The sequence below is a fragment of the Canis lupus genome, chromosome 19 (genome assembly GCF_048164855.1).
Source record: "Canis lupus baileyi chromosome 19, mCanLup2.hap1, whole genome shotgun sequence".
NCBI lineage: Eukaryota > Metazoa > Chordata > Mammalia > Carnivora > Canidae > Canis > Canis lupus.
In genome coordinates, this window is record NC_132856.1 from 55,835,376 (window position 1) to 55,859,670 (window position 24,295).

Consider the following 24,295-nt stretch of genomic DNA (forward strand, 5'->3'; position numbering starts at 1 on the left):
GGTCACGTTGCCGCTGTGCCCCGCCTCCTACAACGGGAGCCCCGCCCCGCGCCCCAATCTGCGCTTGGAGAGAGTCCCGCCCCTGGGCTAGGACCGCCCCCTCCGCCCGCTCCGGGAGTCAAACCTTTCTTAACCTAGAACCTTCCGGGCGAAACCTAGCGAGACCTGTCTGCCTTCACTGATGCTGGCTGACCTCAGTTTCTCCCTCCTGAAATCGGCTTGGGGGGTGCACGCGCGCTCCCTTTACGCCAGTACCGTGTCTGTGTCCGCGGCGCTCAATAAAGTTGCACGCTTGTTGTCGGCCCCTCCGTGCGCGAGGCTGCGCGCGCCGCCCAGGAAGTCTCGCGAGAACGAGCGGCGGCTGCCCTTGGGCGCGGGGGGCCGGCCGGCGGGGCGCTGCGGGCCGGGGGTGCTCGGCCATGGCGCGCACGCTCCTTCAGCAGTACCTGGACATCCCCGATGGCACCGAGTGCCACCGCAAGACCTACGCCAGCACCGCCGTCAGCGGCGCCGCTGGTGAGCGCCGGCCCGCCCCGAGGGCACAGGGTGCGGGGAGGTGGCCTGAGGTGGGCGCCGGGCCGTCCGGGGCGGCGCGGGTCGCTGGGTAGGCTTTGGGGCGCTGTTGGACCAATCCAGAGGGCGCGGGAAGGCGACAGGGTCACTGGGAGCCGTCCGACGGGGCCGCGCGGGCGCTGGGGGCTCACGGGGTGACACGTGGCCGTCGGGGGGGCGTCGGGGGCGTCCCCGAGAGCTGGTGCGTCAAGGGGCTCCGGCAGAGCCGGCGCGCAGCGAGGAGGGTACGTGTGACAGGCGGGTCGCCGGGGTCATCAGCAGTCCTTGTCGAAGCTTCGCCGGGCCCCGCGGAAGTCGTCGAGTGGGAGGGTCACCCGCGGGGTCAGAGGAGCTGGGGTTTCTTGAGACTTAACAGGGTAAGTTGAGGCCATTTGGGGGGATTATGGGTAATTATTGGTGTGCCTCGGTGGGTAGAGAAGTTTGAGAACGTTCTGGAGTGAGATGGGATCTTTTTAGGGTCCGGGAGAGCGGGATGGTTAGGGATACCTGAAGCTTTTATTGGGACCACCGAAGGGGTTGTAGGGGTGCTGGGTAGCCTTGGGAGGGCATAAGGGGGCTCACAGCCCTAGCACCCTCCTGCAGGGGACACGGAGCTCTCGCCCCTTCCTGTCTCTCTGAGGAGTAGGAAGGATGGTTTTGGCCACCTCCATCTCTCCAGCTCCTGAAACGGGGCCTGGCAGAAATTGAGTCCCCCCACCCCGGGGGGGCATTTGGGTTAAGGGGGACCTAACCTAATCAATCCCTACCGTTTTCTGCATGTGTAGTGAGAGCAACGATTATTGTGCCCATTTCTCAGAGGTGGAGGCTGAAGGTCAGAGAAGTGTGTTAAGTACCCCAGGATCTTTAGGAGCCGGTGTGCAAATCCAGGCCTGCTGATCTACTCATGAGGGTGGCCGGGGCGAGGACTGTGCACGTAGCGTCCATGTGGAGGGGACTCAGGGGACAGGGTGGATGGGAAGTCCCTGCGGATGGGTCATGTGGAGTCTGCTCGAGTGGCAAGTGGTTGGGACAGTAGAGGCGCAAAGCAGGGTTTCCGTGGGGGGTGGGGGTGGGGCTGTAGGGGGATGTTACTCCGGCACATTCTTCCAGGGAGATGCTGGCATTGGAGGATGCCTGGCAGGACTTTGGGGAGGTTGGTCATGGTTGTGTCTGAAGGGAAACTAAAGTGGGAGGGGGTCGCCCGAGGGGCATGTGGGGCCTTCAGGCCGACTTGGAGAAGCGGAGGGTTTAGGGGATTCTTTTTTTTTAAAGATTTATTTATTTATTCATGATAAACACAGAGATTGAGAGACAGGCAGAGACACAGGAGGAGGGAGAAACGGGCTCCATGCTGGGAGCCCGATGCGGGACTCGATCCCAGGACTCCAGGATCGCGCCCTGGGCCAAAGGCAGGTGCCAAACCGCTGAGCCACCCAGGGATCCCCGGTGTAGGGGATTTTGAGTCTGAGAAAGACATTAATGCTGGTGTCTGTGAGTGGGGGGTGCCCATGTGTGACCACAAAGGCACAGGCCATGGGGGCACTGAAGTCTTAGGAGGCTCTTAGGGGAGGCTGGGCACGTTCCAGGAACAGGGTGCCACTGAGTGGGTGAGGAGCCCGGGGAGTGTGGGTGGGAACCTCTGACAGGTGCCACATCAGGCCGTCGCTGAGAGCCTCGGACTTGGGGTGGCCACCGGCTCCCGTGAGCCTTCGAGGCGTCCCTCTGCATGAGTGTTGCTCACTTCGTCCGCCCGCGTTCTCCAGCTGGCCAGCTCCACTCAGCCTGCAGGACCTGGCTCCTGGATCCTCCCTCACCTTCCCCTCCCTCATTCCCCATGTCCCCGCAGCCTCACAGAGAGAACCCTCTGGTGTCCGGGCTGGCTCTCGTGAGATGGTGAGCCCCTGGAGTACAGGGGGCCTGTACCACCTCTAGCAGAGCACAGCACCCTGTGGGCACAGTAACCCTGAACGGATCGAGTGAATGGATGAATGAATGAATGCACGCACCCAGTAACTCTTGATAGATGGATGGATGAGTGAGTGAGTGAATTAGGACACAGTTCATGAATGACTGTCAGTGAATGATGTACACAGCAGCTGAATGAATGAATGAATGAATGAATGAGGGCACACAGTGACTGTGAGAATGAATGACAGCACGCAGTCGCTGTGGAGGTGGGAAGAGAGGGTTGAGTGCACCGTGCCTGGAGGTCCTGGAGGTGACTGCTGGAGGCCGAGAGAGAGCCAGGAGCAGGAGGAGGCTGGGAAGGCGGCGTTTTGTGGGGTGATGGGGGCCATGGAAAGGCCGGAGTCGGTAGGGCTTCTCCTGTGCTGGTGTGCAAATCCAGGCCTGCTGATCTACTCATGAGGGTGGCTGGGGCAAGGACTGTGTGGAGGGGACTCAGGGGACAGGGTGGACGGGGAGTCCCTGCGGATGGGATCAGGGAAGGGTGGGCCGTGGCAGGTCACCATATCGGATAATGGCTAGGAGACAGTGAGGTGGGGCAGGCTTTGACCCGGGGATAATGGTGGACTCCTGGGTCATCCACTCCAGTTCTGGGACTTCTGAGGGGTTTGGGGTGGCGGGGGCACCCTCTGTGCGCAGTGTGGAAAGTGAAGTGGCAGTCTGATTGGGATGGGCTGGCCCTGGAGGTCCCTGTGGCGCCTGGGCCCTGCTGGGCGTCTCAGCGGGAGGAGGGGTGTGGCACCTGCCCTGAGCAGGGTCAGCTGGAGGATGGGGAGCTCTGTGTTGGGCTGTCTCTGGTGACTCGGCGCCAGCCAGGTGGACCCTGGTCTTGCCCCCACACTGAGGAGGGTCTGGTGGGAGCAGCTGCCCAGGGCCTCACGTTGGCCTCCCCCCAGACCACACGCCAGCCCGGAGCAGTGTTTGCTCAGGATGCCCCACGATAGAGCCTCGGGCCTCACCACCCACCTGGCGCTCAGCTCCAGGCCCAGCCCCTCCCAGTCCCCTCATGCGTAAAAGCCAGTGTCGGGCAGGGCGGCCAGGGCAGCAGCGGAGATGGAAAAGCTGACCGGAGTGGTGAGGCCAGGTGGGTGGGAGCGGCTGCCGATGCAGCCAGGTGTGAGGGAGGGGCCTGGCCCAGGCTGCCAGCAGGGAGGGGGCCCAAGGGTGATGAGTAGCAGGCCTTGGCAGCCCCGGGAGCCAGGTCTCCACCAAGGAGGATTAGGCCAAGGAGCCCTGGGCCCCATGGGAGAATGCAGCTTTGGATGGGAGCGGGGCCTGGGTGCCAAGCTCCGTGGGGCGCAGCTGTGCTGTCTCTGCTGGCACTCGAGGCCAGGGAGCAGCCCAGCCCCTTAGGCCCCAGGCCCGTTCTCGTGTCCACTGCCTGCTGGCCCTGTGCCCTGTGGAGGGTGGTGGGAGGCCTGGGGCCCAGAGGTGGTGTGAGAGCCCAGGTGTTAGAGCAGTAGGCGGAGCTGGAATCCCACCCTGGCTGCTCAGGAGCTGTGAGGCCCTGCGTGAACCCCACAATAGTCCCTTCCTGGGTGCAGGGGTGGTGCTAGGAGCTTCCTGGTGGGTGCTGTGGGGACGGACGGAGAGAGGATTTCCCTCATAGTGGAGGGAGCTGCCCCCAGCCAGGGCCGCTCCTGGACTCAGCGTCCAGGCCCTAGTCCAACACACCCCACCCGCTCTCGTCCCGCAGGCCTGGTCTTCTCTGCCTACAGTGTCACGCTCCAGCCCCCGGACTCTTTCCTGGAGGGAGTGGCGAGGACAGGGCGATACACCTTCACTGCAGGTGAGCTAGCCTTGGTTTCTCCTTAGGGGCCCTCCTGGCACTGGCCCCTGGGCCCTGATCAGCACTCACCCCCCACCCGCACCCCAACAGCCGCCATCGGTGCTATATTTGGCCTCACCTCCTGCATCAGCGCCCAGGTCCGAGAGAAGCCCGATGACCCTCTGAACTACTTCATCGGAGGCTGCGCCGGAGGCCTGACCCTGGGAGCACGCAGTGAGTGAGCCCCCCACCCCTGACTTCCACCAGCCACGACCCCCCTGTTCTATCCCGGACCGGGGACTGGGCAGGGGCCAGGTGTGTGGCATGCTCACCGCAGCAAAGGAGAGGGCAGCCCCTGTGAAACCTTCCAGTGCTTTTCAACCTCTGCCACCACCCAGTTCAGTAATAATAAGAGCTGCTTTGCTTAAGCACCTACTGCATGTCTACCTCACCAAGCCCATAAACCCTCCTGAGGCTCCCTACGGCATTCAGCATGGCCCCCAAGGCCCTGCACAACCCACCCCGCCTCCTCCCTCTCTCCCCCTTGCTCACTGTGTATGAACCACACAAACTGCCTTGCTAGTCCTCCAAGCCAGGCCCAGTCCTGCCCCGGTGCCTTTGCATGTGCTGTGTCTTCTTCCTGGAGTGCTGTTTACTCAGATGTCAGCACAGCTCCCTCTCTCACTGTCCAAACCCCCCTGTGTATGATCTGAGACCCCCCACTGCCCTCATTCCAAACCACCCTCCTCTACTGCACTTTGTCAGAGAACCCAAGGCCACTGTCTATCTCAGCCACTAACTGTGAATGGAGAAGGTGCACAGCCATCCCTCTCCGAGCACCCAGAGCCCTAATTGACTGAACCCACAGCCCTGCAGGGGAGCTGCCCTCACCATCCCCACCTAGAGTTGCAGGACACTGGCTCAGAGAGGGTGGTCCGAGGTCACCTGGGAACCAGCAGAGGATGCCTCCCTAGTGGGAGGCCGGGTGGGGGCCCCGCGCCAGCCCAGCACAGTGGAGCCGCCTGGAACAGGGAGCAGACGCCGCTCTTTCCACCTCCCACAGCCTCAGGGCTGGCAGCTGCTCCGGCCCACCAGCCTGCCAGCACTTAGTGGAAGGTTCCAGTCAGGCAGAGGGAGGGCACCGTGGAGGGAGGCCCGCGCATCCTGGGGTTGGACTCACCCCGCAGCCTGCCGAGGGCGTGAGCCTTGCACATGGCAAGCCGACCCCCCTGCCCAACGACAGCTCTCGGGCACACAGGGGAGCTCTGTGCTCTTGCATTCAGGGTCCCCAGAGCAGATATAGGCAGGAACTCAGCAAAGCGCCAGCCCCTCAGCAGCGCGGCTGCCCCCCACCCCCGGGCCCAGACTGACAGCGCAGGTTCCCACGTCCCTCTTGCCTCGGCTCCCGGGTTTCGGCACACATCTTCAGCCAGAGGGTCACCTGACTCCATCCTCATGGAGCCTGCAGCCGTGTCCCCCTAACCCTGGAGGGAAGGACATGCTCTTGGGCTCCCGGGGCGGCTGTGGGGGGCCCCCCGCACATGCCTGACACTGCCCTCCCGACTCTGGCAGCTCACAGCTACGGGATCGGAGCCGCCGCCTGCGCGTACATGGGCATGACGGCCGCGCTGCTCAAGATGGGCCAGCTGGAGGGCTGGAAGGTGTTTGCACCGCCCAAGGTGTGAGTCCCGCCGCCTCCCGGCTCCTCGGGAAGGCTCACATGTGACTAAAAATAAATTATGTGGATACTTGTTTGTGTGAGTCTCCCCCTCCTCCCCTGTTCTCTGGGATGAAGTCCCATCCCAGGAGGGCTGTGACAGGGACACGCCAGCAACAGTCCAGCAAGGGAGCGGGAGAGAGGGCATCTGGGTTTCTTCTGGCAGGGCCAGCAGCCCCAACTGGGGCATCTTGGGGGGGGGAGCTGGCCACCGCCACCCACAGCCCTTCCCACAGGTCACAGGCCATCCCCTCTCTGGGCACCACCCCAAAGCCAACAGCACGAAGAAAACACCCAGGGCCCACGCACGGTCGGCTCCAAATTCCTAGGCATTGAAGCAGAGCACCCCAGACGGGCTGGCCCAGGAACCTTGTCCCCGTGCGACAGGTGGCTGACAGGCCACCAGGAGCCTGCGAAGCAGGGGCCTGTGGTGGGGACGAGAGAAGAATCCTGATCCTCACCGGCCGCCACCTGTCAGGGCCAGTGATTTAGGGAGCCTCGGAATGCTGGCGCAGCCCTGGCCCCCGGCTCTTCCGCAGAACTGGCTCTGGCTCAGTGCTTCCTGGCAGCTGGAAAGGAAGGCTTGCTCCAGCATGTCGAGGTGGGCCATAAATTAGGGCTCTTGTGGCTTTACCCTGGGGAACGGGGTCGTGCACAGGCAGGGATCAGGTCCTGCCAGGGTCTGGGCACTTGAGATGGCCGGAAGGCAGCAGGAGCCGCCCCCTGATGCCCCCTTCTCGCCCATGTCTGGCCCCCTCCCTCCCCCTTTCTCCTCGGCAGCCCACCCTGGTGCCGACGTGGTTGGACGCCAGACTTGGAGCTTTGCTTTCAACTCCATCCACCCTAGGTCTTTGCTCAGCTGCGTGTCAGGCAGCGTGTGTGAGCCTGGGCCCTGCTGGCTTCAGCAGGCTGGCCTCACCACCTCATTACCCCATAGCCACTCAGTGTCCCGCCAGCGTGGGCCCTGGCACCAGCTCAGGGTCACGTCCAGGCCTGAGAAAGGCTGGAGGCCCCGTGGGCCCGGAGGGGAAGTGGACCTGCCGAACCCTGAGAGCGCTCTGGTGTCCCAGACCTGCGACAGAGTTCCAGCCCTTGGTTCTCTACTGACTGTATCCTCAGTGGCAAGTGGGGACAACAGGGTCCCTCCCTCAGCAATGTGCCGGGAAGAGGGAAGCACCCCTTCCATGCTTTCTGCAGGGAACGGGTCCTTAGGCTCCTGCACCAGGCTGGTGTGTCCCTGCTGCCGCCGGCAGGGGGCAGAGCCCACCCATGCTTGACCCGCAGGTCCCCAGGTCCCCTGCCCCTCCAGGCCACTGTCCCTTCCCTCTTCCCACTCAGTCATCCTGCCCGCCACAGCCGGCAGACCTGGGGCAGCAGTGAGAGTAGTTTCCACGGACCTGCTGCTTCAGGTAGGCTTCAGGTAGGTCACCGAGGGCTGAGAGGGCGACCTGGTCAAGGCCTAGCAGTTGGTCACTTCTCAGCCAGATCCACCCTGCCTCTGCCCCCTGGTTCTTTTTTTTTTTTTTTTTTTTTTTTTAATGTTATGTTATTTTAGAAAGAGAGCATGAGTGGGAGAGGCAGAGGGAGGGAGAAAATCTCAAGCAGACTCCAGCTGACCTTGGAGCCTGACTCCGGGCTCGATCTCAGGACCCTGAGACCACCAAAACCAAGAGTCAGGTGCTTAACTGACTGCGCTGCCGCCACCAACACACCCCACACACACCCCCTGCCGCCTTTATGTGAAAGCCAAGCCCCAGAGGAAAAGCAAAAATTAATACCCAGTCCCTTCCTACCCCAGCCTCAGTTTCCCCTTCAGCCGTCTCTGACCAGGGCTGTGCTCTACACCTCAGCCCTCTCTGGGCCCAGTGCCAGTGTTGGAGCAAGTGTGCCAGGGCCCCCCAGAATGGGGCAGGAAGGAGTGGCTGCCTACTGGGCTCCAGGGAGCCCCCAAACCCGGCCCCCCCTTGCCTGTAAACATTTATGAGGCTGTAAGGGACTGACATCATCCTGCCCCACACGCAGACCCCAGGGGGCCGGCCCCTGGTTATAGCGTCCAGTATCCCCCCCCCAACTTTGCCTGGGACCCACATCCGGCCCCAGCAGCCCCTGCTTGGAGTTCCCCCTCCCCACCCTAGCTTGATGAAGCCATTTCCAGCCCCAAGTGGTCTGGTCTGGAACAAAGGGAGGAACTCAGCCCCCCCGCCCAAGGTAGGGGGGACTGGGGAGAGCAGGAGGGCTTCCTGGAGGAGAAGTGAGGGGGCGAGGGAGAGTCTGAACATCCCAAGGTGAGGTCTTGCTACATGTGCTCGAGGGGGAAGAAGATGGATCTGATCAAAGGGCTGACATGGGGGATGGGGCAGGGCCAGCGAGTGAGAACGGGCCTGCTGTGCCTCGCGGGGCACACACTCCCCAAGAACCCCATCCCTGGACACTGCCTGGCCAGGGGACACGGCAGGGGCTGATGGCCCTGCAGGCTCCGCCAAGGGTCTCGGGCTCCATGAGTCCAGGAAATGTGAGTGAGCTAAATGCGGCAGAGGAAAAGCCGGGGCAGCCTCGCCCCGCCGCCAGGAGGGCTCGGGTGGCACCGTTGGCTCCTCTCATCCTTGCAATGGCCCTAGGAGGGCGCTGCTCTGGCTGGTGGTGGTTTACAGATGAGGAAACTGAGGCCCGGCCAGGAGACTTCGTGGGGCCTGGCTCGCAGCAGGCACGTGGCGTCGGTTCTGTGGTTATCACCAGCCCTCGTGGGGCACCGACCTGTCTCTGAAAGACTCCCCAGGAGGTTGCGATTGAAATAGAATCCACTGGGACAAGGCCAGGTGGTCTCAAAACCACCCCCACCGCCCGCCCAGAGTCCTCTTACATCGGGGGGCGCCTGGCTGGCTGAGTCGCCCAGGTGTCCCGCTCTTGATCTCTGCTCAGGTCTTGTGAGATCTCGGCTCGCTGCGTGCACGCATTGGGCTCCACGCTGGGCATGCAGCGGCTTAAGAAAATAATGAAAAGTTACGTTGCCCGTGGGCCGCGGTGAGACACACCGGTCTGCGGAGAAGGGCGCGTCCTTTCGCCCTCTAACCCCTTTGGGAGTCCGCCTGACTTTAGAACCTGTCCCGGATCTGCCCACTTCTCACTCCGCGGCCCCAAGCAGGGCCCAGCTCTCATCACCCCGGGGCCACAGCAGTCTCCTCCCGCGAACCCACACTCCCACCCTGCAATCTGTCTTCCTTTTTTAAAAAAATAATTTTATTTATTTATTCATGAGGGACACACAGAGAGAGGCAGAGACACAAGCCAAGGGAGAAGCAGGCTCCTCCGTGGGACCATGCGGGGCTCCATCCCAGGATCCCGGATCACGACCAGAGCCACCCAGACATCCGGCAAGCAGCCACCAGAGGGCGCCCGTGAGCATCCGGGGCTCTCACCACCCTCCGAGTACAAGTCTAAGTCCTCCCGGAGGCCCCCGAGGCCCCCGAGGCCCTGCACAACCCGCCTGTCTCCTCCCTGCCTTCCCCTCCTTCCTCTCCAACCCTCGCTCACTCTGTTTGCTGTTCCTTCAACACACCCACCCAGTGCTGCCCCAGGACCTTTGTACTGCCTGTGTTCTCTGCCTGGAACACCTTCCCCAGATGTCCCCACAGCTACCCCCTCACCTTCAGTTCTGAGCTCAAATGTTACCTCCCCATTGAGGTCTCTCTGACACCTCACAGAACTGACACCCCACCCAGCCAGCAGCTCCCCACACACCCTTTACCCACTTCTAGTTTTGCCCATAGCGCTTACCAGCTTCTAGATCCAATGTCATCGTCACACACATGGTCTCATGGACCGTGTGTCTCCTTGAGGGCTGGGACATACCCTGGCTGGGTCAACAGCCAGCCTAGGAACACAGCAGGGCTCCATAAATATGTGGCCCAGCCCTGCCTCCTGGGTGCCAACCCTGGGTGCGGTGCCATTCACAACACCCCCATTAGATGATGGCTGTGGGGGAGTGGGGGCAAGGGGAGAGAAACCGTCCATCACCCGAATCTCAAGTCAAGACTTAGAATCCACTTACAAGGATCTCCTGAGAACCTCTGTGTGCCACACACTGCCTGGGGCCTGGGGTCACATCGGCCAACAGGACCAACGACATCCCTCTTTGCCGGAGCTCAGTGTCTGGTCTGAAGGGAAAAGTAGTAAAACAGCAGTTTTAAAAAATGAGCAAACATGGGCACCTGGGGGGCTGAGTTGGTGAAGCATCTGCCTTCGGCTCAGGTCGTCATCCCGGGGTCCTGTGATCGAGCCCTGCATCGGGCCCCCTGCTCAGCGGGGGGGGGGGGGGGGGGGATGGTCTGCTTCTCCCTCTGCCTCTGCCCCTCCCCTCTGCTCATGCACTCGCTCTCTCTCTCTCAAAATCTTTTTTAAAAATGAGCAAACATGTACACAGACGAGAATGTTTCACACAGAACTGTGCTCGAGAGAAAAACCAAATTGACACAAAAGACAGGGTGCTGGAGCAGTGGGGTTCTCTAGCTGGGGCCGGTCAGGGAAGGCCCAGGAGAAAGCAACCTCGGGGTGCTCGGAGGAAGGGTGTTCCAGGCGGAGGGAACAAAGGGCGAAGGCCCTGAGGCTGGATGGAGCCTGGGGCACCCCCGCCCAGGTAGGAGGCCGTGCGGCAGGGTGGGGTGCACCATGGGGTCCCTGTGAAGTGAGAGGAGGGGCCAAAGTCAGGGCATGTGTTCCCAGGTGGACACACAAGTCAGGGCAGGGGCTGCTGTCGGGGTGCTGACTGCTGGGATACCATGAAATCTGTCCCGCTTCCACTCTGATGCTTCCAGTTTTCACTTGGGAGTGAAAACACTTCCCCTGTCCTGGCAGAGAGGCCCCCCAGAGCAGCAGCGACCCACCTGAACACCCCCAAAGGGGCTGCTCTGGGAGAGGGCCTGAGCCCCGAATGCCTTGGGGCACCATACAGCATAGAGCACCCAGGAGCCCCGCTGGGCTCCGTCCGGGCAGGCCCTGCACGCTGTCACGGGGTCCTTATCACAGAGGGGCAGGCGGGGGTCTCCCGACTCAGTGCTGGTGGGGAGCCTCAGCCCAGTGTCACCACCTCAAAGCCTGAAGCCAGCGTAGCCCTCACTTCGGGGGCCTGGAAGTGAGGGGCAGAGCTTTGTCCCCCAAGCCCCGGTCTGGCTTGACATCCAGGCCTCAGAACCCAGCAGAGGCCCCAGTTCTGTAGATAGAAGTCATCCCAGGCACCCGCAGCCCCAGAGTGACTTTGCTGGTGGGGAAACTGAGGCACAGAACAGCCACCACCACCCCCCAGGACCTCTGCTAGCTTCCCTGCAGGTACCCCTACCCTTGACTCTGGTCTGAGCGCGGAGAGAGGCCTGGATTGGCCCCCAGCCCCACGCCGGCGCTCACAGGTCCCTCCTCCGAGCCAGCCAAGCCTCCGGGGGGCTTCAGGGAAGGCTGGGTGGTCGGCCCCAGCCCAGCCCCGGCTCGCCTCCAGGACCCCGCAGCGCTCTGAGCAGTCCCTGAACCAGAGCAGGGAAGGCGTGAGCCAGGGCCAGGGCAGCGCCCTGGGGACCGGACAGGCCGGGGGCGGTCAGGGGTGGGAGACTCTGAGCCCCGCTGGAGGGGCTGCAGGCAGACCCCGGCCTGGCTGGAAATTCTCTCTCTTTTCTGAAAAACCCATCTAAATGCTTTTGCTTTGCCTCCCCCACCCCCCCACCCCCCAGCGGCCTTGCTTAAAATCTATTTTACAGTTTTCTTTCTTTCAATAGGTAAAACCGGCTCAGACCACGGAATTTACAATATGCCAAAGGGTGTTCCGAAAAAATCCCTCCCTCCCCAGCCGCCCCCCACCCCGGCCGCCCTCCCCAGAGGCCGCCAGCCCGGTGTCTTGTTTCTCCTTCCAGCAATGTTCCATGCCGAAGCAACACATCTGCATGTTTTCTTTTCCTCCTACAGAAAATCTGCGGCGCTGTCCCTGCTGTTTCCATAGGCCTGAGTCCGCTTGCCCGACACATCTGGGGCCCCTTCCTGCGCAGCGAAGCCCCGTCCCTTGCTTTTAACGGCCGCATAATATTCCAGCCCGTGGCTGCTGCGCCCTTGTCCCCGTGAAAGCACCCCTCTTTGTCCCCCGTGTTTGGCTACTCGCGAGGGCGAAGCGATGACGAAGAGCCTGTTGTAAATGCCATTTCGCGTGTGGGTGAATAACGCCTACACGCTCCCTGAACTTTTTCCTAATTAACAATTAACAACTTGTGGGTTTTTTGTTTTTTTTTTTTTAGAGCGGCTCTGGGTATACAGAAGAACTGAGAAGAGTCCAGAGTTCCTCTGTACCAACTTAGCCCTGCACACAGCACCCTCATTCCTTAGCAGCTTGCATCGCTGCGCTGCATTTGTTCCAACTGATGAACCCCCATCGATCCAATACTATAAAGTTCACCGTTGACAGTAGGGTTCACCCCTGCCAGTGGCGCCCATTCGGTGGGTTTGGACAGATGTGGCATGCCGGGTACCCACCTCCAGAGGATCGGAGTAGCCTCGCGGCCCTACATCTCCCCTGGGCTCTGCACGTCCATCCCCCACCCCCACCCCAACCACCCTGGGGAGCCGCTGATCCTTTTACCGTCTCCAGTTTTGCTTTTCCAGAATGTCACAGAGTTGGAATCCCATGGCGTGCGTGGCCTCTTCAGGTTGGCTTCTTTCACTCGGTCATGTGCGTGTAAGGATCCTCCGTGTCTTTTTGTGGCTTGATGGCTCATTTCTTTTTAGCACCGAATAACATTCCATTGTCTGGATGTCTCACAGTTTATCCATCACCCACTGAAGGGTGTCTGGATTGCTTCCAAGTTTTGACAATTAGGAAAAAAAGCTGCCATAAACATCCGTGGGCAGGTTTTTGTGTGGACATAAGCTTTCAACTCGTTTGGGTAAATACCAAGGGGGTGCGATTGCTGGATCATACGGGAAGAGTATGTTTAGTTTTGCAAAAAGCCTCCAGAAGTGCCTTCCAGGGTGGCGGGACCATTTTGCATCCCCACCAGCAGGTACTGAGGGCCCCGTTGCTCTACATGGTCCCCAGCATCTGGTGCTGTCAGAGCTCCAGATTACAGCCGTTCCAGTAGGTGCATAGTGGTATCTATCTCGTGGTGGCTTTAATTTGTCTAAATGTTTAAATAACCATCTGTTGAGCCCCCACCTGGGAGACAAGCATGGTTCCAATATCTTTTTTTTTTTTTAAGATTTTATTTATTTGAGAGAGAGAGAAAGAGAGAACCAGTGTTGCGGGGCAGGGGGTGTTGCAGGGGGAGAGGGAGAAGCAGACGGCCCACTGACCAGGGAGCCTGATACGGGGCCCAATCCCAAGACCAACTGAGCTGAAGGCAGACGCTTAACTGACTGAGCCACGCAGGCGCCCCGCGCCTTCCCCCCGCCCCCGTATCTTTAATACGACATGATTTCTTTGCAATTCAGGCTAGGAAAGAGGTGACATAGTACCCCATTTTGGGACACCTGGGGGGCTCAGTGGTTAAGCATATGCCTTTGGCTCAAGGTGTGAACCCAGGGTCCAGGGATCGAGTCCTGCAAAGGGCTCCCTGCAGGGAGCCTGTTTCTCCCTCGGCCTGTGTCTCTGCCTCTCTCTGTGTGTCCCTTATGAATAAATAAATAAAATCTTTAAAAAAAAAAAAGAAAGAAAGAAAGAGGGATGCCTGGGTGCCTCAGCGGTTGGGCGTCTGCCTTCAGCTCAGGGGCATAATCCTAGGATCCGGGATCGAGTCCCACACAGGGCTCCCTGCGGGGAGCCTGCTTCTCCCTCTGCCTGTGTCTCTGCCTCTCTCTGTTTGTCTCTCATAAATAAATGTTAAAAATCTTAAAAAGGGGATCCCTGGGTGGTTCAGCAATTTAGCGCCTGCCTTTGGCCCAGGGCACGACCCTGGAGTCCCAGGATCGAGTCCCATGTCAGGCTCCCAGCATGGAGCCTGCTACTCCCTCCTCCTGTGTCTCTGCCCGCCCCCCCCCCCCCCGTCTATCATAAATAAATAAGTAAGTAAGTAAATAAATATATATGTGTTTAAAAAAAAAGAAAGAAATAGTACCCCATTTTACAGATGGAGAAACCAAGGCTCAGAGGGGAACAGCTTCTTGCCCAGGGTCATACAGCAAATGACGGTAGAGCCAGGGCCTTGTGACTGACTCCAGAGCACTTCCACCTGCAGTGTCCCGGGTCCGGGGCACTGGGGACACAGTGGTGAGCAAGGTAGATCCAGTCCGGGGGATCTGGACCCTCCTGAGGCTCACAGTCCGGTGGGGGAGACAGACACGTGACCAGGCATTAGAACTCAGCCTGCGTAGGACTGATGCCAACTAGAACCGTAATGGGGTTGAACGGGCAGAGAGGGACCCAGAGGACTCACCGGGCCCGGACGTTGAAGGAGGCTTCCTGGAGGAGGGGGTGCTGAAGCATGTGGAGGGGCTTCCCAGGAGCAGGAGGAAAAGAGTGAGCCAGGCGGGGGAACAGCATGGAGGATGGCTCAGAAGAAAGAAAGGGCTGTAGCCAAGAGCCTGGGCTCTGGCGTGGGAGTCCTGGTGTCCGATCCCAGCTGTCAGCCCCTTCCCTGGGCCTCAGGTTCCACTCCTCAGGGTGGCTGTGCGGATTCAGGAAAGTCCCACAGTGACACGCTTAGCTGAGGCTGGCATGTGGGGAGCCAGAGGGTGGGAGGGCGCCAGGAGAGCCGGGTGGCCCTGCACCCCTGGCCTGGGAGGACCCTGCCCGGGAAGGGGAGGCGCTACCAGGGGATGGGGGGGCAACAGGTAAAGGCATCGAGAGATGAAAGGAAATGGCAGAGCGTGGGTGAGGGTCTGCTTCCTGCCCCAGGCTGACCCCTGGTGGGCCAGGACCCCCACCTTGCCCCCACTCACTCTCTAGCCCCCCTTTAGCGAGGCCACCTGCCGCGGGGGCCTCAGTCCCAGGTGTTCCCTGCCCACATGCCACCCCAGTGACCACCATTAAAAATGAATAATGAGCCAGAGGGCCTGGACTGGGGGCTGAGAGGTCCCCGGGGCCCCCCCGCCCATCTGGCTCCCTCCTGCCCTCCACTCCAGCCCCTGGGAAACTCATCAGGAGTCACCTTGCTGAAGGGCCCTCTGAGCACCTTCTGTGGCTTAGTCACCCGCCCGCCCTCCCCGGATGCCCCCTTCCCTGCCAGGGAAAGTTGTCAGGTTCAGCAAACAAAAATGCAGATGGCCAGTTGAGTTCGAACCTTGGGTAAACCATGAAGCACGATTCAGTGTTTGTTAGCACGTGTCCCATCCAGTGTGGGGGACACACTTCTCCGAAAACACGATCTATTGTTTATCTGAAGTTCAGATTCGGCTGGATGCTGTCTGGCGGCTGTTCCTAATCCCGCCTGGACGGATCGTGGGCCTCAGTTGTCCTTTCTGTGCTTCGGGTGAGTACCCTGGTGCTGATCAACACTGACCGGTCAGAGGGACCCTGCCCCTCAGAAAATGCTGGGGGGCTCCCATCAGGTGTATCCCCCCCAACTTGGAGCTCCGGGGTGGACCAGACTAGGGGCCCAGGTAGGATGGAAGAGGCTGAGGCCACAGCTGTCTGCCAACCGCAACGGTCGTGCTGAAATTGTGACTCTGGAGAAGAAAGCAGGGGCCCTGCACCGCCTCCCCCAAGTATCCCCTGCGTGAGGTCTGTTAGCTCCCTGACCCTCCGCACAGCCCCGACGGCGAGGGCACAGTCCCCAAATGCCATGTTTGAATCTCTGCTCTGCCCCTTGCGAGTTGTACAACCTAGAACCAAGTGTTCTTGCTCGGCCTCAGTCTCCTCGTCTGTGATATGGGGCTAATACTACTACTGAGAACAGTACCCAAGTCTCGAGGCCGTCAGGAGGCTTACGTGCATTCATATATTCAAGGAGCTTGGCCTGGCACAAAGTTAGCCCTCACTTAAGCGATGGCCTGTCCTGGCCTCTCTCCCGGCCCTGGAGGGAGGGACTGAGCGGGAATCAGAGGCTAATTTTAGCCCTGATGACACCCCTGGCTGCCTGCCTTGTCCAAACATCCTCAGCCAAGCGTGAGGTTCAAAGCACCCCCCCCAACCTCCGACATCCAAGGAGTCTGTTTATTCATTCCTGTTGGCGAGGCATTCCTTGCCTGCCCGCGCCTGCCGCCCGGGGCTCCCTGTCGCCTGCCCTGTGTCACCCAGGGCAGCCACGTCTCACCTGTAGGCCACCAGAGACAGCCACGGGCAGGGCGGTCAGGGTAGGGGGCAAGGAAGAGGGTGGGCGAGGGTCCCTTCTGCCCCAGAGCCCGGAGTCCCCCCAAAGTCTTCATTAATCATTTCCCAAGTCGGATCCCAAGCTTCTGTCTGTGTTGAATCACAGATGCTGTAAATCATGCAGCACCTGCTCACTGAGCAGCGACAGGGTGCCAGGTCCTACTGGGACCCAGGCACCGTCCCACGGGGCGCCCAGTCTTGGGGGAAGGCAATGACAAGCCAGGAGACAGGAGAATTTCCCAACTGTGCTTAGTACTTTCACTCACTCACTCACTCACTCATTCATTCATTCATTCAGGGCATGTTTATTCAGGCCCTCTTGTGTGTCCGGCAGGGTTCAAGGTGCTGGGGCTCAGCAGGAAACAAAGGGGCCCGGGATCCCTCATGGGGCTGACTTTCTGGTGGGAGAGAGGCAAGAGCAGATGAGGCCAATAAGTCGAACACGCGATCTCGATGAATGGTAGTAGTGCTGTGGGCAGAAATAAAGCAGGGGGGTGGGGGTGCGGGGGGGGCGCAGGTAGACAACGAGTCAAGAGAGCGATACCTGAGGCAGCCATGTGGGTATCAGGGAGAGGGTGCCACGCCAAGGGAACAGTACATGTGCAAAGGTCCTGGGGTGTGAATAGTAGAGGCACGCGGGGAGACGGGGCCGGACCTGGGGGGCTTTGCCCCTGAGACTGATGACAGCCACGGGAAGGTCTTGAGCAGAGGGCACATGAGATGGGCCCCCAAATTCCACCATCTGGCTCAACCCTTGTTCCCAGGCCAACTCCCAGTGCCCTCGGGGTTGAGGGCCGGGCAAGGGGCGGCAGCTGGGCCGGCAACCGAGTGGCTGCAGGTGGATTCCGACGGTGAAGGAGGACTTCCAGGGTAGGGGGAGATCGCTGCTTGCCGGGGTGTGCGGGGCGGGGGGCAATCCTGGGCACATCTGCACGTGGCCTCTCCATCTGCTCCCTGCAGGCCCAGGCCCGGTGCCCAGGTCGCTGGCATTCCTGGCCCAGATTTTTGCCAGCGGAGGGACAGGTGTCAGAACTCTGGAAAACGTCCTCCAAAAACAAACCAACGAATTCTCTGCTTTTCTGTTTCCTTGTCCCAACAGATCTCGGAACCGCTCTCTGTCTTGCAAAACACCCCCACTGGCTTTCCTGATCCTGAAAGCGCCACACGCACGCTCCACCAAAACCTGTCCCGGGTGAGAGGAGAAAGGGCCCTTTGTTCCCCGGCCCCTCGTCCCCCCTGGAACCTTCTGGCTCCCCGAGCCAGGCAGCAGCGGCGGCGCACCTCGGCACTGTGGTTTCTTCACGCAGAGTTTTGCAACAGCTTTTTTCCACTCGACAATAGAGGGCCCCACAGCTTTTATTTCCAGAAATTGGAAAATGAAGCGTGTCCAGCCCCTGCCGGCTCACCCACCTTGGGCTGAAATTTCAGCCACGTGAAGCGGCCGGGCTGGGGTGCCAGGGGGGCAGACCCCAACATGCCTGGGGCCGGGGCTGCCAGGTTCCCATCACCTGGCGCCTGCCCCTCCCTCCACGCAGCAGCCCCCGGCACCCTGATGATGGGCACAAAGAGGCTCTTAAAGATGACCTGGCAGGGGAAACTGAGGCCCAGCAAGTGGGGGGGGGGCCAGGCCTGAGGGTGTCCAGCCCCTGCCCACAGTCCCGCCCCGCAGGGACCCTCGAGCGTTGCCGGGAGGATGATGGTGAGGCGCCGGGTCACCTGAAGAGGGCGCCAGCCCTGGCTTCCTTCTGCAGAGGAGGTGACGAGGACCCTGAGAGGTACGTAGGGAACTCACCTGACGGATGTCACACAGCTGTCAGAGCTCAAAGTCCATTCTCCGAAGCTCTTTCGGTCAGGTTCCAGCCCAGCCTACCGTCAGGGGCTGCAGGTGGATTCTGACTTTAAGAATTTTTATTTTAGGGCCACCTGCCTCTTTTCCCTCTGCCTCTCTCTCTGTGTCTCTCGTGAATAAATCAATAAAATCTTCAAAAAAAGAATTTTTATTTTATGTATTTATTCATGAGAGACACAGAGAGAGAGGCAAAGACACAGGCAGAGGGAGAAGCAAGCTCCCTGCGGGAAGCCCAATGCGGGATTCGATCCCAGGACCTGGGCCAAAGGCAGATGCTCAACCACTGAGCCATCCAGGCATCCTGGATTCTGACTTTAAATGAGGCCTTCCAGAACATTCTGGGGTCAGGGGAAATTGCTGTTCTCTGCAGAGAGCAAGAGCCCAGGGAGACTGAAGGGTCTTCTTGGTGGGGGGAGGAGATGGAGGAAGGTGAATTGCAGACACTCAGTGAGCCTCAGTTTCCCTGTCTGCACTGTGGACACTCGGTAATCCCTGCTATGCCTTCAACTGGGGGCCGCGGGGAGGACGGAGGAGCACCAGTGGGTGAGGGTGTGGGAGGCCTGGGGGACCCCTGCCAAGCCCGCCAGTAACCCCGGGGCTGAGCCAGCCTCACTGGGCCCATCGCTCACCTGCCACCCACATTACACACCTGGGGCCGCTCTCCCCCTGGCTGGCTGCAAGCCAGGGGTCCTGGGAGCCCAGGCCGGGACGGCCTTGCAGGCTGGGGCAGGGCCAGTCCCGGGGTGGGGGGAAGGTAAGGGTGGGGCTTAGGGACCCTTGGTCCCTAGGGCCGCTGCCTCCCATTGAACTGATGTCTGAGAGCTGAACATTTCCCTCTTCCCGGAAGTTTCTCCGAGGCTCAGAGGGGAACCTTCCTTGGACCCCCAGCCACCTGGGCCAACATCGGGGCATGCTAGGGTGACCTCATCATGCCTGCACCCCCATCACCTTTTCACGTGCCTCAGATCACCCATGTGGTTCATTTCTTACCCCTCGCAGGACAAGGGGCCCCCTGCCTGCCTCCTGAGCCGCCAGCCACCCTTGGCGCACAGCCCTGAGGCCCCAGGGGGAAAGAAATTTCCAGGAGGCTGGCATCTCCATCACCCACCCAGCCCAGGGAGCAAGGCACTGGGGGTCTGATGCAGGCAAAACCCCAGGTAGGGCAATGAGGCCCTGCCTCATCCCACACATTGGTGCTACCTCGTCCTGAACCCAGGGGAGGGGGTCCCCCCAATCTGGGCTCTGGGACCAGCTTCCTTCCAGGGAGGCCTGCCTGGCACTGGCTGGGCAAGCCTTGCCCAGAGAGGGTCAGGAAATCTCTCAGGTCACACAGCAAATTCAGGATAAGCACCGGGTCCCTCTGGCTTTAGGCAGGAGAGGTCCTCGGACCCCCAAAGCCCGGACCCTAGAGCTTGACTGCAGGTCCACTTGCACATCCTAAGGCCATTAGGTTCCAATCCCAACCCCCCATCCCACTTGCCAGGTGTTTGAAGCAAACAATAAAAATAGCAATAGAGCCTGAAATAAAATTTTAGTAGTATGAGGTCATAACACTAAACGAAGGGAGGGGAGGCCCAATGGGTGAAGGCTCCCCCGGGCAGGTGGCATATTGAGAAGGAAGAGAGAGAGTAAGGGAGGGGAGTGGAAGGTTCCAGGTGGAGGGAAGCAGCGCGCAGGGCAGGAGGGAGGAGCGAGGGTGGGCCCTGGGCCGGATGTGCAAGCTGGCTGGGGGTGGGGGTGTTGAGCACTGTGCCAATCACGCAATGACCTGCCCCCCTGATACCCACCGGTCGTTCTCAGTCCCTTCAAGTGGCGGATCGGGGTGGGGAGGGAGCGAGCAGAAGCAGAGTGACCAGGAGCCCTACTGAACCCATGAACCCCAATCACCAGCTTCCCCTTCCCTGTGGTTGGGGCAGCCTGACGTCAGGGGCTCAGCCTGGCTTCGGTCAGTGACCCCAGGAGCACCTCCAGCCTGCAGCCCTCGGACAGACAGCTTTGGGGGGACTGGTGCGAGGGAAATCCGCGTCGGCGCCCCCCCAGCCTAGCTGCTCCTGCTTGAGTCCCTGCCCCAGTTGTGACTCAGGGGGTTGGGGTCCTGAGGTACTGTCGTGGGGTGGGGGGTGGGGCTCCGTGGACGGCACCACCCCCATCACCTGTCTGGCCACGGTGACAAGCGGATCCGAACCAGGGGGCCCAGAAGCAGGTTGGAGAGGAGTAACCCAGGGGGCCTCCCCATCCGGCTGCCGTCCCAGCCCACCTGGAGCTTCAGGACGAAGCCTCTTGGAACCTTCCCGGCCCGGCCCGAGGGCCGATAAGGGGTCCTTCTGGGCTCCTCTGGGGCATCCCAAAGTGGTGACTTCTGCAGCAGAGCCATCCTGCTTGGATGCTCCCCTAGATGGGCCGCTCGCTCCCTCTGGAGACAGCAGCAGCGAGCACGGCCAGTGGCGCCCGTACCTGCCCATGCACCCACCGCGGGAGAGAAGGGACCTGCTCTGGCCTTGTCCGAGGCTCAGCGGGGAACCTTCCGTGGATGCCAGCCACCTGGGCCAACATCAGGGGACGTTAGGGTGACCCCGTCATGCCCAGGCGCTGGGCATTGAGAGTCCCAGGTCCCTCAGGGAGTGGAAGGCAGGACGGGGCTCCGACCCAACACACCTGAAGACGCAGCGAGCCAAACTTTGATCACCCGTGTGGAATAGGTAGAAACTTCTGCCCCCCCCCCCACTAAACGCCTGCTTTGGGGTTTGTCGATTTATTTGTTCGGCGTTTTTTTGTTTGTTAAGATTTTATTTCTAAGTCCTCTCTGCCCCCAGTGTGGGACTCAAACTCACAACCCCGAGATCACCGACGGAGCCAGCCAGGTCCTCCCCACGGTCAAAATCCTTGACCCGCGACCTGATCTCTTATTCCCTCTTGCTCTTCCGCTTTCGCTTTCGTGTCCTGTGTCCTCGCAGGGCTGTGAGTGCAGCAGAAAAAGTGAGTGTGGCCCAAGCTCCCCGGGAGGTGGGGCAGGGACACTTCTCTGCGCTGAACCAGGTGCACAAAAGGGGGCAAGGGGCAAACAGTGTCTCCGGCAGAGCAGGGGCATCACCGGAGGCTCCTTAGTGCGCTTGGGAGTCTGGGTGACCTGCCGGAGGGAATCCCCTTTGGCCTGGTCTCCATTATCAGCAGGGTGGCTGTGGGAAGGCTCCAGTGTCGCCCTGGCCATGGGCCCGGTGACACTAAGATGGACAGCTCATGAGTTATAATTTAATAAGTCACCAGATAATCCCACACACACACAGCAGAGAGCGAGCCGCGAGCCAGGAGCAGATCTGGGGCAGCCTCCCATGCCCGGCGGTGCCCTGCCCTAGGAGACCGTCAGCCTCCCAGAACCTCCCAGAACCTCCCAGAACCTCCAGTGGCCGGGACTGGCTACTCGCTCAGATGCTGCAGCTCCGGGCAGCGTGAAGCAGCCTCCCGGAAGTGATGTCCTTCCCATCTGGGGACGGGGAAGGGTGACTCCCAAGAACTGGACTTCAGACTCTCAGCAGCCTGTACCAGCCTCCTCCTTCGTGGTCTCCCTGCCTCTGCTCTGTCCCCAGGGGCCTGTCCCCTACATGGTGGCCTGAGAGAGTCTCAAAGCAGGAGTGGATGCCGTGACTGCTCTGTGGGAAGCCACGTGGCTCCCTATCCCGCCACCGACTCCCTAATTATTAGTGGTGTTGAACATCTTTTTTGTGGTTATTTCCATATCTGTATATCTTCTTTGAAAAAATGTATATTCAAGTTCTTCACTTTTTTTTTTTGAGTGGGCTTCAGACAGACAGATGTTCATTTTTTAATAAAGTTTTTTATTGGTCTGCCCCCCCCCCAGCACAGACCATAGTCAGAGCCCCCTCCTTGTGGCCTGGCCTCTGCTCCAGCTGTGACCTCAGCCCCAGCTCAGGAAGGCCCAGTCCCTCTGAATTCCCCCATCCCTCCGTACCTTTGCTACCTGAGGGCCTTTGCACAGGTTGTTCACCTGCCCAGAAAGCCCTTCCCACCCTTTTGCAAAAGGAGCTCCTATGGCTTGAGCTCGCAGCTCACACAACCAGGAAGGCCAGACCAGGTCCCACCGTCCTCGCTCGTTAGAAAAGAAAATCTTCTGCTTACTTAGGACTTCCGTGTGTTCTTTTTTTACCCACTTGCTTCCTGTAGTATCCCTGAGGCCCACCCAGCGCACAGCCTGTGGTCAAGAAATGTCTGTTGACTGACTATACATGAGAGTGGGATGTGGTGAAAGGGGAGGTTCGTAGCTGGATATTGCTCGCCTCCCCCTTCCAAGGACCCCTGCCCACCCCTCGGCAGAACCCACTTCCAGAACCAGCGGCTTAGGTCACCCCTTCATGGATGGGTCAACAGTATGCCCACAGCCTCACAAGCCTTAGCGGCGGGAGGTGGGGGGTGGGGGGTCACTCTAGTCCCCGGCTTCCGGTACCGCCCATGATAGGACCGTCGGGTCCAATGAAGTTAGGGTCACTCCTACTAGCCTGCCCTCTGCCCCCACCTCAGAAGCTGGCCATAAGCCTAGGCGATCCCCTGTACTTTTTTTAAAGATTTTATTTATTTATTTGAAAGAGAGAGAGAGGGGAGATCCCTGGGTGGCTCAGCGGTTTAGCGCCTGCCTTTAGCCCAGGGCGTGATCCTGGAGACCCAGGATCGAGTCCCGCGTTGGGCTCTCTGCATGGAGCCTGCTTCTCCCTCTGCCTGTGTCTCTGCCTTTCTCTCTCTCTCTCTCTCTGTGTGTGTCTCTCTCTGTCTCTCATTACTAAATAAAATCTTTAAAAAAAATTTAAAGAGAGAGCCTGTGTGCACGGGTGGGGGAGGGGCAGAGAGAAGCCGACTCCCCGCTGAGCAGGGTGCCCCAGCGGGCCTCCATCCCAGGGCTTATCGATTTGGGTCGTTTATCAGGTCCTTTAATAATCTAATAAACATAAGCCCTGGGATGTGGTTGCATTATTTTAAAATGTAGCATCCAGGGGACGCCTGGGTGGCTCAGTGAGTTAAGCTTCCAACTCTCCATGAATTCAAGGTCATGCACTGGGTGTGGAGTCCTGGGTTCCAGCCCCGAGTCCGGCTCGGGCTCCCTGCTCAGCAGAGAGTCTGCTTCTCCCTCTCCCTCTGCCCCGTCCTCCCCCACTCGTGTGTTCTCTCTCAAATAAATAAATAAAATCTTTAATAATAAATAAATATAAATAAATAAAATATAACATTTAAATTTTAAAATGTGTTATTGGGGCACGTGGCTGGCTCCAAGACGGACAGGGTGGGAGGCGGTGAGGGGGACCCACGTTGGGTATGGAGCCTACTTAAAAATAAATAAATAAATAAAATGTTGCATTATTTTAGAACTTGTGGCAAAATACATGTGACATACAATTTGCCCTTTTACCCATTATTCAGTGTACAATTCGGCAGTATTAAGTGCATTCTCAATGGGGGGCAGTCATCCCCTCTGGTTCTGAAACTTCCTCATCACCCCACACGGGAGCTCTGGTCCCAATAGCAGAAACTTCCAATTCCCCGTCCACCCTCCCAGGCCCCTGATAATCTCCCCCCCCCAACCCCGGTAACATTTAAATGACCTCCCGTCCCTTTGAATTTACCTCTGCTAGATGTTTTGTGGAAGTGGACTCTAATAACTCGGGTCCAACTGTCTGCGGGCAAGGCCCTCCAGGTTCCTCTTTTTGGAGCCACTGTGAGGATGTCCTTCCTTCTAAAGCTCAGATTATTCCAGCATGTGGATGGACACCCTTCTGCTTATCCAGTCCCAACCTCAACGGGCATCGCGGCTGTTGCCAAATTTTGGCAGTTGAGAACCGTGCGATTATGAGAACAGCAGAGGTGTTTTGTGCAGAAGTGGACAAATATTTGAGCCCTTGCTTTCAGCTCCTTTGGGTGGAACTCAGGAAGTGGAATTGCTGGGGGCAATGGTAACTCTCAGTCCAGGATTCTGTCTTAAAAAAAAAAAAAAAAAAAAGATTTATTTATTTATTCGTGAGAGACACAGAGACACACAGAGAGAGAGAGAGAGAGAGAGGCAGAGACCCAGGCAGAGGGAGAAGCAGGCTCCATGCAGGGAGCCTGGGGGCCTCGATCCCAGGACCCCGGCATCACAGCCTGAGCCCAAGGCAGAAGCTCAGCCACTGA

General features: G+C 59.6%; 1 protein-coding gene and 1 long non-coding RNA gene across 3 annotated transcripts; one reads left to right on the forward strand and one right to left on the reverse strand.

Moving 5' to 3' along the window:
- Window positions 1–314: 314 nt before the first annotated feature.
- Window positions 315–6,036, forward strand: NDUFA11 (NADH:ubiquinone oxidoreductase subunit A11). The gene is made up of 4 exons (XM_072787666.1): window positions 315–516; window positions 4,214–4,306; window positions 4,397–4,519; window positions 5,858–6,036. The coding sequence occupies exons 1-4, from the start codon at window positions 420–422 to the stop codon at window positions 5,968–5,970; spliced, it is 426 nt and encodes a 141-aa protein (XP_072643767.1). The 5' UTR covers window positions 315–419; the 3' UTR covers window positions 5,971–6,036.
- Window positions 6,037–8,116: 2,080 nt separating this feature from the next.
- Window positions 8,117–14,893, reverse strand: LOC140611012 (uncharacterized). Of its 2 annotated transcripts, none has more exons than XR_012012400.1 (3): window positions 14,402–14,893; window positions 10,051–10,156; window positions 8,117–8,982 (listed from the first exon to the last, which is right to left on the reverse strand). It is a non-coding gene; the product is annotated as an uncharacterized lncRNA (long non-coding RNA). The 2 variants fall into 2 exon arrangements; XR_012012401.1 differs by lacking the exon at window positions 8,117–8,982 and adding an exon at window positions 9,264–9,873.
- Window positions 14,894–24,295: the final 9,402 nt, after the last annotated feature.